The 12,608-nt window shown below is 38.0% G+C and overlaps 1 protein-coding gene across 3 annotated transcripts in view; it reads right to left on the reverse strand.

Annotated features, from left to right (window-relative positions):
- Window positions 1–1,028: 1,028 nt before the first annotated feature.
- SRGAP1 (SLIT-ROBO Rho GTPase activating protein 1) overlaps window positions 1,029–12,608 on the reverse strand; it is a 309,032-nt gene continuing 297,452 nt past the window's right edge. For all 3 annotated transcript variants that reach the window (XM_052001387.1, XM_052001388.1, XM_052001386.1), the window contains exons 20-22: window positions 11,588–11,722; window positions 10,996–11,341; window positions 1,029–7,648 (exon numbers count right to left, since the gene is read on the reverse strand). In XM_052001387.1, the coding sequence (XP_051857347.1) occupies window positions 7,271–7,648; window positions 10,996–11,341; window positions 11,588–11,722 (859 nt within the window). In that variant the 3' untranslated portion in view covers window positions 1,029–7,270. The remainder of the gene's footprint in view (window positions 7,649–10,995; window positions 11,342–11,587; window positions 11,723–12,608) is intronic.

Genomic DNA, 12,608 nt, shown 5'->3' on the forward strand with positions numbered 1-12,608 from the left:
CTAAACAAGGTACTTAACATCTTAGTGCCCCCAAGTCATTCTCTGAAAGTCTAAATTGTAGGGCAAGTATTCCTCTGTTTATCAATAAAATTACTCCTCTGGTTAAAAAAAAATTTTCCACATGCTTTTCATGGAATCCTTTACCACAGATGAGAAAAGCTTTCCTAGATGCAGTATTAGAGCCTGAAAATAGATCATTGCTTTACATGAGTTTTTGAAAGTAGGAAAAAATATGTGGTGAATTAAAAATGTAGTCATCTAATTCATCTAATTCAAAATGAAACTGATATGATCAGCTAAAGATTATAGTATGTTAAATAATTTTGCGGATTTGGAGGGTGGGAGTGGAGGGGAACTAAGCAGACTTTACAATGGGATCAAACTTAAGGTAAGGAGAATGCTTATACAGAAGAGACTATCAGGGTCTCACTAATTTAAACCTCCATTCCAATACCATCCTTCACTTACTAAAAGTTATGGGGGAATTGCCAATGTGAATTTGGGGACAGAATTTCCAGATTGGGAGCTCCCCGTACATATGCAATCAGTTTTGATGAATCCCTGATTTTGAGTCGGAAAGGAACTCGGTGATCAGCTAATTAATCAAGAAACATTACATGCTTCTGTGTACCAAGCACTGTGCTTAAGGGTCTTGGCCACTTTTAATCTGCCATTCAGGAATTCCCACTATACTATCACAACAAGTGGTGGCTGCTTGAAGACCTCCAGGGATGGGGAGCCCACTAATCCTTGAGGGGAGTTCATTCTACTTTTGGACTGTTCTAATTTTCTCTATCACCGGTCTGTCTCTTTGCAACTTGTATCTTTTGAGGATGAAACAGTAGACTGAGGAGGACTTTATTTTATAAAGCCTAAGGAACATAAGTATAATGGGTACCCAGCATTTAAAACTTATGTTTTCATATCATTCGACACTACAAAGATCTCCTGGAGAATAATAACCAAAAAACAAAAAACAAAAAGACACCATCGCAAGAATCACATCAAATTAGAACCAGACAATAGCAGACAGAACTATCTTTTTTTTTTATTATAAAGATACACTATGAGGAACAAATCTGAATGTGTACTGAAGCCTGTAATGGTCCATGCCAAATGTACAGTATCATACATAAAAGTGCATTGTCACGACAGAGTAACAGAACATTGCTTCTTCCAGCATTGTAAAATCATCACCCTTTCTCTTCATCTTAAAGGATGGAAGGAATGTAATGGAAATGGGCAGCACAAGAGCACAGGGGAACACAATGACCATCGTGCCATCTTGGAGCTGACAAAGGGGGTCCAATGGGGATGATGGAGTGGTGTGAGGGAGGGCCAGGAAGAAGGCAAGACAATACTAGCGTACATAAGAACACCAGGAGTGAAGCAGCAGGTGGGAGGAGGGGGAGGGATGGGCAATGGGGCAAGTAGAAAAGAAATGGGAGGCAGTGGGAGGTCGGGGAAGGGGCAGATGGGAATGCAACAGTACAGAGCAAGGCCAAAGCTCCTCTAAAAAATTTAAAGGCACTTTCACATGTACATACTACAGATGTACACTGACACAATTAGGTAGGTAACAGTCACAAACAGGGAGCCACCAGGACTGCCATTGATCAGACTGATAGTGAAGGACAATACTGATTTAATTAGGTGTGCAAGAGTTACCTTTACTTAAGTACATCTGTAGTTGTCTCAAGTCTTTCCTGTTACATATCCACTTACTCTACTTTAAATAGCTATAATAACCATCAAACTACACATTGAACTTGTGTGAATGCTCTAAGGGGATTGGGGGCATCCACAAAATGCATGGTTCCTAATATTTTCTTTTACTAGACAGTTCCTAAGATAAGCATTATGGAATGCAGTACAATTATTTAGACATACAAAATTCCCTATGTAATTTAAAGATACAGGATCCATCTCAATTATACCATAGAGGCTATTTTTTTCTTTTTTTCCAAGAAAGAATACTAGGCTAAAACCGTATGTAAATGAAAGCTTAAATTCCAGTTTGTTCCACTGATCTTTACTAAAGTTGTGAATATTATGAAAATAATTCTTGGTCCTGGACAGGAAGTCCCAATGATACCCAGGCACTGGGGTGGACCTCAGAATCCTGCTAGAGGTCAGGGGTATGAGCTCCAGGGTGCAGGCCAGAGATGTATGATTAGAATAAGCTGGATAGACTGTGGCTCTGCTTTCAGAGTGGCAGCCTTCCCCTCAACCCTGCCTGTTCCTCAGTCCCAAAACAGACCCTTCTATGCAAACCTTTCAAGACCACCTTTACTATATACAGCTTTCAGGGATCAAAGACAAAAGGGTAGCACCGCAAGACTACATACCACTCCAAATCTGAAGGCTTGCTCCTAAACCCACTACACAGATTCTTGGTCACATCTCAGGGATAATATGTGGGATTTTGGAGTCCCCGTTGACCAGTAAATGCTTATTCAGTTACCCAGAGAGGGCAGGTCATTCACAGATCTGAAGAGATGTTTTTATGGCCTTCCACACTAAGGAAACTCTAAGTGTGAGACATTCACTTCTCCGTTTCCCCAATTAACTTGCACACAGAAAAATTCTACTGAGACATTATTATCAGAACAGGCAACTTTAAACTGAAACCACTTTTACTTGTAGAGATGCAATTCAGTTTATAGATGTTTCCCAGCCAGAGTCTATGGGGGACAGTGGTATATAGTAGGACAATATAGTTAAGTGTGAGAACCTATTAAAAATTATCCTATGGATCAGGCAGGAAGCATGGAAAATACTTTCCTAAAAAAGTTATAACATCTTGTTAAAATGTGCAAAACTGCTATTCATTGGAGTTTATATGTTACCTTCCTTTCCTATCCTCTTCTCCCAACCTTCAATCTAACAAAGGGCCATTAATCATATTACAAAAGTCTGTAAAATACTTTTCAAAAAAAGGTGTACCAAGATACTTTTCTCCCTATCACCTCCAGTCCTTTCTATTTTCTTCATCTACTTCTCCATGAAAAAGTGAACTGGTGGAGAGACTAATACTGAGGAATTCTATGGAAGTAGAAACTTAATTCTATGAATTGTAAGCAATCTCATAAGACTGAAAACATCACTGATTCCATAAAATAGTTTGCCCTCCTCCCAATGATATTATTAGTGAGGTTCATCTACTTGAAACCGGAAATGATCCTAGCATTCTTAATGAAACAGCCCAATTCTCATCTTCCTTTGGGTTGCAAAGTTTAAGGGGTGCCAAATAGAATTTCTCTTCAATTGAAGTTTTCAGTGACCTGACTGTATGAATTGAGACCTCCACAAAATAAACTCACCCACAGCTCCTTTGGATCTTTGCATAGTCAACACAGTTAGGACATTCTTGTCTCATGTCAAAAGTATCAAGGATGAGTTGATTTTGGCTGCTTCATATAGTTGCCACCTGATTTTATATTTGGAATTGGAAGATTCTTGAGACAAAGGTAAGATCAGCTTTATACTCATCCTTCCTTCTCTGTGTTTTTGCTTAGGAACACAGGTTCCTCCCTTGAGCTAGCACAATACTAGTAAGTCTTTGGGAATACAGCAGGAGGCTAGGGAAGAGAGAGGTAAGCAGATTTAAGGAAGAACAGGGAAAAGATCAGAAGATATTCTGCATAAGAAACTACTGGCCTCTGAGACATGGGAAACCTCATGGTAATGTGTTCTTGTCAGCAGCCCCACTGTGTGATAGAAAAATGTAATTCTTTCTTAAATAAAAAAGGCAAACAACATATTAGGAATGGTAGATGGCTTGCTGAAGTAGGGCCTCTAAAGCTAAACATGGAAAGTTAGATTAAGCAAATTACCAAAAAAAAAAAAAATACAGAGGAAGAAGAAAAAATAAAGCTCTTTGATTTAGATGTCTTTTAGTGAGATGTCAATATCTCCTTGTCTTATCCCATCGTGGAAGAACATTTTCAATCATTCTTCCCTTATTCCTAAAACATTTAAATTGTTCATTTTACTAAAGTACCACTCATCTTGACTTCCACAATGAACTAGTAATAGGAAATAGGAATGCAGAGTTAGGGGAGATTGGAAACCAAGTTGGAAGAGAAAATTTGGGAGGTTATTTATTGTATTAAGCGAAAATGTATTCTAGAATCACAGTCATAGATCTCGAAGTAGAAGGAACTTTAGAAGTCTTCTACTTAAATATCTTTAAATAGGCTAAATGTTATTCATTGCTTTCAGGGTAACATTTCTGAGTATCTAAAATCACTGGTGAACATCCATTAAAATTTTTTAGAAGACTGAGGGAAATAATACAGAGAGTCACAGCCTCTTTAAATATTATCATCTGACTGATATATCTGAAAATGATGGACCAAAGTACTACTAGGTCATTAGGATTTTATGTCTATACCGGGAAAAATAATAGGAAGCAAAAAATCCATCACAAATTCAATTTTGAGAAGGTGCAGACCAGTAGTTAGGCATAGGTGTTATAATTTAATCTCATCCATGTAATCTGTGGCAAATCTGGCAAATCAAGGAGAGAGGTTAATGCAATAAATCCTGATTTTAGTAAGAGTTTCAAGTCTTTTTTGAAGAGAGCTGAAAAAGCATACTATTTTATAAACACAAGGTGGGTAGGCACACAACTAGGTGGATGGTTTAAAGAAATATTTATTAAGTACCTACTGTATGTAGAAACCTGTACTAGGCACTAAAAGTATTTAGAATATGATCCTTCTCTTCATGAAGCTAAGGTAGTGAAATCTAATAATTGTAATAATGATTCCAGAGCAATTATTAGTGGATTGTTTTTAATCTAGGTATAGAAGGACTAATCTACCAAGATTGCTTCTGAACCTTTCACTTATTTAAAAAATATTTTAATCAGTCACTAATGACAGCACAAAGAATATCAAATTGTTAAGATTGCTGATGATACCAAGTTGGCAATAGGAGGATGGGAAGTGACTAGAATCATAGGAAGTCAAGAAGTTGAAATGGGTATTGAAGATCAACCTCCTGATTGTATAAAGAGACAGAAGTTGGTACCTTGGAAAAATTTAACCCAAATTCAAAAGTGGCCTTTGTAAACTGAAAAAGAAATTGAGGGTAGGGGTGGAATGGAAGGGAGAACAGCTGTCTTTTAAGGCAATTTGGGGCAATAAATCTGAAAAATGTAAAAATAAAAAAATTGTGCAAAGAGAAGATAAAAGAAATAAACCTGGTTAGGTCTAAAATAGGAGGGGGGGGAATGTGGATGGTTCTAGTGGGTAACAAGCTAATTTATGAGGAAGCACTACAGTGAAAAAGTAACTTGCATCCAGATGCAGAGAGACAGGGTCAAGATCTGGAAGGGATCTCGGAAGAGGTCCAGGATATTCTTGAAATAAGGTAAAAGTTATTCAAAACAGTCATATCTCTTATGATAACTCAAGTCACTAAAGGACCTTTAAAACTTGTGGAAGAGTGAAGGAGATTGTATAGAGGCGCCTGCCCTTTGAAAGACTCAGTTTCCTCATCTGGAAAATCAGAATGGAACCTAGTTGAATACAAAGACATAGCTTAGGCATGAGGCAGCATGGTAATTTGGAAAGAACACTGGATTTGAAGTCAAAAGACTTGAATTTGAATCTTTCTTTCATATCCTTTTTCCTCCTCCTTCCCTCCCTCCCCAAGTTTGCTTACTATCTATGTGATGTTAGGCAAGTCACTTAATGTCTCTGAACTTCAGTTTATTTAGAAATGTGGGGATTTTAAAGATCCCTTCTGCCTCTATCTCCCACGAGTCCATGGGCAAAGTATCCAACACCCACAGAACGGGTCAGATCTTTACTTGAGCACTAAGGTCAGTTCTGGGATGTGACAATAAATAAGGTGAGGGCAGCTAGATGACCCAGAGGATAGAACACTGATCCTGGAGTTAGGAGGACCTGAATTTAAATTTGACCTCATATACTAGCTAGCTGTGTGACCCCTAGATAAACTTAACTCTGATTGCCTCAAAAAAAAATTATTACAGGTTTAGAAAATCAGATCTTTGGGGAAATTATAAAAAACAAACCAAAAAAAAATAAGATTTCTTAGTCTGAGGAAGAAAAGTCCAAAGGGGATCCAGGATTCAAAGAGCTCATTCTCCATTCCATTAAGGTCAGCACAAATATTTGTATTATACATAAAAAAGAGTTTAATAACAATTGCTTATAAATAGATTAGTGAGAGTGGTGTTAGTATGAATATCTGGAGGTCTTTAATAACAGGATTCTCATCTGTATAGTGCAGACTTACCTGAGGGGAAAGGGGATAAGTAGATGACCTTATAAGATCCTAGAATTCTATTCATGAAAAGAAAAATATTGATAGCTATAGAAACTTGCCATCTTTCTCCTTCCCCTGGTTAAGCTCAAGTACTAACCATGTAGGTTTCCCATAGATAATAAGTCTTAGGCTTATAGCATCCTAGATTTAGAGCTAGACAGGACTTTAGAAGTAACCTGTTCTAATTTCACTTTGTAGATGAGGAAAATGAGGTTCAGAGATGTTATATAATTTGTCCAAGGTCACACAGAAAATAAGTAGCAGAGCTGTGCTTCAGATCCGGCCTTCCAAATGCTAATTTAATGTTCTTTCTATTGCAACTTGTGTCCCAGATTTGGATAAGCCATTTTTAAGAGAGAGGAAAATAATTTAGCTACTAGCTTACCTGGGCTAATCCAGGGGAACTACTTGTGTATCAGCACCAAACCTAAGTGTGGAGTGTATGCCTTCTGTATTTGAGATCAGACACGATCACTGAATAGTTTCTAACCACTATAGTCATCAGAGTTCAGCCATCATTCCGGCTGTTTAGTAGGCTGGCATGGGCTAAAATCCCACAAACTCTGATACTTAATTCCATCCCCTTAGCTCAGAAATCTCTTCTTAATATCAGCTATGCTAAATCTGGGACATACTGTACCATAAGGGAAGCTGTGTTCCAATCTCTTTTTACAAGTGGTGCAGCATTGAATTTTCAAGTAAATCTAATGTGTTTCTATTGTCTTTAAAACATGTAGAAATGTCCAGCTTTTTTAAAAAGGAAAAAAAAAAATTCAAAATACAAATGCCTGTGTTAATGTAGCAAGTCTCAGACGTTACATTCAAAAAGACAGAAAAGCCAGTATCTCCAGTTATAAGCACAAAACTCATGAAGACAAGAAGCCTTGACTCCCCCTTTCCCCAAAATCCATTCCTTTTTTCAACCAATTTTTTTCTACCTCCTGGATCATGTTTTTGTTTGTTTGTTTTACATCGTGCACGATTTGTCTGTTGGACCCTGGGAAGGAGGTGTGGGTCCTATGGTGGGATTTGTTTTTGGAAGAACAATGGGTTTTGGCCTAAGAGCTGGGGGCTTCAATTGTACTCCCATCCTGGGGGCCACCATGGGCTTGAAAGTACTCATAGTGTCGCTGGAAGAGCTCGTGCTGCGTCGGATCTGCGGCTCGGTGCTCCTGAGCATCACATTATGGAGAGGACTGAGGGATTCAGTGGAAGAGGCAGGAGTGGGGGAATTTTTCATTTGTTCCAAGGTATCCAGCACCACATCTGGGGCATGCTTTGCTGAACTCTGCCTTTCCAGCTCTCGGAGTTCGTTCAAAGCGGTGTTCATTGTCTCCTCGATATCCTGAAGCCAGTGGGAGAGAAGAAAAGAAGATGGGACCTTTGAGAATGAAGAACCCAATTTTCAAAACCCCAGGTACTGCTTGAGAAGCCATTCAGATAGTCTCTCATCTATATGACTAATATTCACTGTATGTGACTAATATTCACTATATATGACTAATATTCAATATATATGGCTAATATTCACTATATATATGTATGTATGTATGTGTGTGTGTGTGTGTGTGTGTGACTAATATTCATAAGCAAATGTATTCCATGTTAAATCCTAACTATTTGTTGACCGGCTTTCCTTAACAGAGCATTTTATATGAACCTATGGTTTTAGGAGAGACAGCATAGCATAGTGGATTTCTGTCATACTCTATTCCATATCTACTTGCTAGAGTATATTCCATATACTCCATTCCATGTACAGCAAGGCTTTTAATTTCATAGTATCCCAGGCAGCTCTGTATGATTCTTGCTAAGTAGCAACAATGGAGGAATTTTTCACACCAGAAAATCCCCATGTTGATTCAGAGCTCCAGGAACCATCATCCCCCTCTCCCACCAAAAAAAAATAATTTTAGGTAATGAAAAAAAAAGGTGAAGAATGGCAATACTGTCTAGAGAATCCAGGAACATACCACCATCTTGCAGAATCTTGATTAATGTTCATGAGCTTAAAAATCGGATGGCATGCTGCCAACACACACATTTGAACTCTGACATCATTAGTCTCAAGGCAGCTTTCTGTAGGTGGAAGCCTTGCATGTTGACTATTTAATTTATGGCAAAGCCAGAGTATAAACAATGACTACATCTCTAGAAATAAAGTACTTGGGAACTGAGCACAGCTGAATACAATCAAGACAGTGGTTAAATTGTGGCTTCCTTCAAGAGTTATTCTATGTAGTCTCTAAAGCTTCTAGAAGAGAACCTCCTTTTTTGAGGAGACTGAATTGAGTAATTTTGAGTAGAAACTCCTGTACTTTCTTTTGCAATTGCATTATAATGCTATGTCCACTAATCCTTGCTGCAGAGTAAGTGTAAGTCTCAGTGTAGACAGGGACTGTTGCATGCAAGGCAGAGCTGGAAATCATTATATGGACTTCTGGAGGATGACATCACTTCCCAGGAGATGGCTTTCATATGCTACTCTTATTTGCCTTGAAAGATGGAGATTTGTTATTTTTGTAAAATGCATCTGCTCAAGAGAAGATACAGAAAGAATACTCTGTTCAATCAATTTCCATGTGCTGGAATCTGAGGAAAATCCAAAACTATAAAAAAAGGATTATACAAAGTTTACTACTCTCTCACTCTCACCTCTCTAGTCCCCTCCTCGTTGTAGCCTCAAATCATGTTTCTTGTGTTTATGAGAAATAACAATTTCATAGGTTTATCAAAAGCACTAAATATCAGCTATACTCCTCAATTATTGATTTAAATCTTAAGATACACCTCAAAGGACTGTAGGTATTATAAGAAACCAAAAGCTTTTTTTGATGATGCTTTCAAAAAGCCGGGCCATTTAAAATCAATTTAAATTTTTCAGTACTCTTCTGTAATTTAATTCACTTTCCAAGGTTCTCTGGGTCCTGCATAGAAACTAAAGCAACAAGAAAATGGCTTAGGAGTCGATCACGTTGGTGCAAGATTCCTTGAAAGCTTTTTAAAATTGAAAATAATCTAACTTTATTGCTTCTCCATTTTCCATTTCTTTCATTTCCCTTTCATATCCTATCACTTCTTCGTACTCAATTCTCATGTTTGTGATGAATGACAAATCTTTTGGAAGGCCCCAATGATAAGCCTACAGACTCTGAATAGAATCACCTAGCTCATCTTTCCTTGGAACGCTTACAAATATTTTCCCTAATGGCCTATGTCAGTGGTTCTTCCCTGCAGGCACCAGAACCCCAAGCAATTACAGAGCTATTGCAAGGGGTCTGTGAAACCATCTGCCTACTGAACATTTGTCATTTTGATCTGGCTTTATTTGATGCTTTATCTTGACTTAATAAGCAGGGTGGAAAGCATACACACATATGTATATACACATATATGTATATACACACATATGCAATTACTTCCATTTATTTTTTAAATAGTATTTTTCCAATTACATATAAAGACATTAACACTTATTTTTTATATAATTATGAGTTCTAAATTTTCTTCTTTCCTCTTTCTCTTCTTTCCCTAAGATGGTAAGCAACATGATATAGATTATATGTGTGCAATCATATAAAACCTATTTCCATATTAGTCACATTATGAAAGAAGAAACAGTTTGTTAAAAACAATAACAATAAAATTAGAGTGATTACTTTTTAGGCTATGTAAGTGCTCCTGTAAATAGCAAGTTATTTGTAAATAGTAAATGCAAATTTACTATTTCTGAATTGATGTACTTTCTTGTCATATGTATGTTTTTTCAATCAACAGAGATGAATAATATAAATGATCACACAGAATAATTTTTTTCTTTTTTTTTGCTAAGGCTAGGGTTAAGTGATTTGCCCAGGGTCACACAGCTAAGAAGTATTGAGTGTCCGAGGCTGGATTTGAATTCGGGTCCTCCTGATTTCAGGCCTGGCACTCTGTCCACTGTATCACCTAGCTACCCCCCAGTAAGCAATTTTTAAGAGTTTTAGAGTATCCATGTTTACCTGCCTGTGTCATAGGTAAAGGCCAAAAACAGAAGACAAAAGAATGGAAAAAACACTATGTATAGTATATACGTATTATGTATAGTATATATAGTATACACAGCATTAAAATTCTATATATAGCAAGGGGAAAAGCTAGCACATTTGTAAAGTAGGGATGTATTTATACTTGCTTAGATTCTAGTTTTTTTCTTTTAAAAAATATACATTTTAGTCCCCCCCCAATTATTTATTAAAACAATTTTTTTTGTCAATTTTTTAAAGTTTTGATTCCAAATTCTAGGCCCCTCTTCCTTCCTGAGATGATAAGCAATCAAATATAAGTTAAAATTGTTCTATCTGCAATTTATAGTCACTTATGCCTACAAGCAAGTGAAAATGTATTTGAATTTCCCATTTCATGCATTTTTATGATGTACCCCTTACCCTGTGACATTTTTGCCTCTGTTCTCTCCTCAGGATGTCACTCAAGGTAAAAATTCACTATTCACACTAGAACCACAGTTGTGAATCCTACTTAATGATTCAATGTTTCCCTGGCTTTTTTCTAGGATTTAGAGAAGATACATGGAATCCTCTTTACATTCAAAAAAGTTTTTTTATTTTTAAATTGATTATTACTATTATTATTATTAGAATAATTCTGCAAATAGAAAACAAGACAGGACGAACGCAAGCCGCGGCATCCCACCTGAGCGATCGTCTCCGGGTCCAGAGGTTTGTGGTCGTTGAAGCCTGAGTACTGGCCCGATGACGTTGATCTCCGAATGGGAGGACTGTCCATCTTCTTTAGAGAATCGTGTCTGCTAATGTTGGTCAGGCTGCCGTGGCCAGGTCTGCGCCTCCTCTCGGGGCTATCATTGTTGAGGCTGCGGTTCTGCAACAGGGCTCGAGGGCTGCAGTGGCTAGACAGGTTAGGGGAGCCAAGCTCAGCCGAGGAGTTGGACAGTGAGTGGGACGGGTGGATAGGGCAGTGGCCATCGCTGGTCCTGCCAGGACGCCTTGAAGGAAGGGGGGGCTCGGCCCTTTTTCTTTGTCTAAAGTAAAAGGAGAGAACAAAGGACAGCTGATTGTGTTAGGTTATAAGAGCTCAAAGATGCTCTGGCTCCTTTGGAGTGGTAAGACAGTGCTAAGGGGACTTAGGTCTAGCTCTGCCCCTTTCTAACATGGATGATTTTGGGCAAGTCTCCCTTTTTGAGCCTTATTTGTACCAGGAGGGTCAGACTTCCCTTTGCAGCTCTAAATCCTGCCTTGCTGGTAAGTGATGGAGAGGTCCAACTTACCTGGCTAAATATACATCAGGATGACGGTCAGTTGGAGAGTTCATGTCTTTGGAGGAACACTTATCTTCTGTAATGGGCCCGCTGCTGGCTTCACTATCTGCTTTTTGGCTCAGTGTATCAGAAAAGGTATCATCCCTGCAAATAAAAAAGAGCAAAACATGAAGTTTGTTACCTTAAAGATATAATGAGGCTTTAATTTAATTTATAATTGAATCCTTTAAATTTTCAACTCACAGTAATGTGACTCATGCTAAATGAAGGCCTACTTCTATTTGCATAAATGAAAAAGAATTTATTAAGTGCTTTCTGGGCACCAAGTATTTTGCAAATATATATAAATAGAACAGGTAGTCTTTGCTGCCTAGGACTTCACAGTCGAATCAGAGATATAATATGTATTGAAGATTTCATCTACCAGTTAGAAAGAGAGAGGATCTATGGTTCCTAAAGTGTGGTAGCAAAGCAAAATATTCATGTGTCTTTTAAAATGTCATTTCCACCGATAAAATCACGTTTCTTACATTGAACACTGGAGAGCATCAAGGAATTCAGTGGCAGTGAAATTTCAGAAAGAAAAGTAGACAAAAGAAAAAAGGTTGTTTTTTTTTTCTTGATCTTAGTAGCTGTGGCTTCTGAGGAATAATGGGATGCAGGACCTGCAGAAGTAGTCATTGGGTAGTTGAAGCTCCCCAGGGATTGCTTCCTAGGATTATGGTTTCAGGGTTGGAAGCAGTTGGGAAGAGTTGCTTCTCTACCTAGAACTGTAGGCCTTCACTGCCTTTGGTAGCAGTCAGCCCTTGATGACGGCAGCAAGGAAGTCAGTCTTCTTATCTATAGACAGTGATTTCTCCCTTGAATGATGGCTGGGCCAAAGGTCTGGGGCTGCTGGAGTAGGGGGCAGAGGTCTGCTATTCCTAAAGTTCTTATTAATCTCCATTAAGGTTTGAGCAGAGATGATGGTTTTCTAAGTTGTCTATTTGTCATCAAAGATGCTACAAAGGAGAAGGTAGTAGCATAGGCA

Source organism: Antechinus flavipes, chromosome 5, assembly GCF_016432865.1.
Source record: "Antechinus flavipes isolate AdamAnt ecotype Samford, QLD, Australia chromosome 5, AdamAnt_v2, whole genome shotgun sequence".
In the NCBI taxonomy this organism is placed as follows: Eukaryota; Metazoa; Chordata; class Mammalia; order Dasyuromorphia; family Dasyuridae; genus Antechinus; species Antechinus flavipes.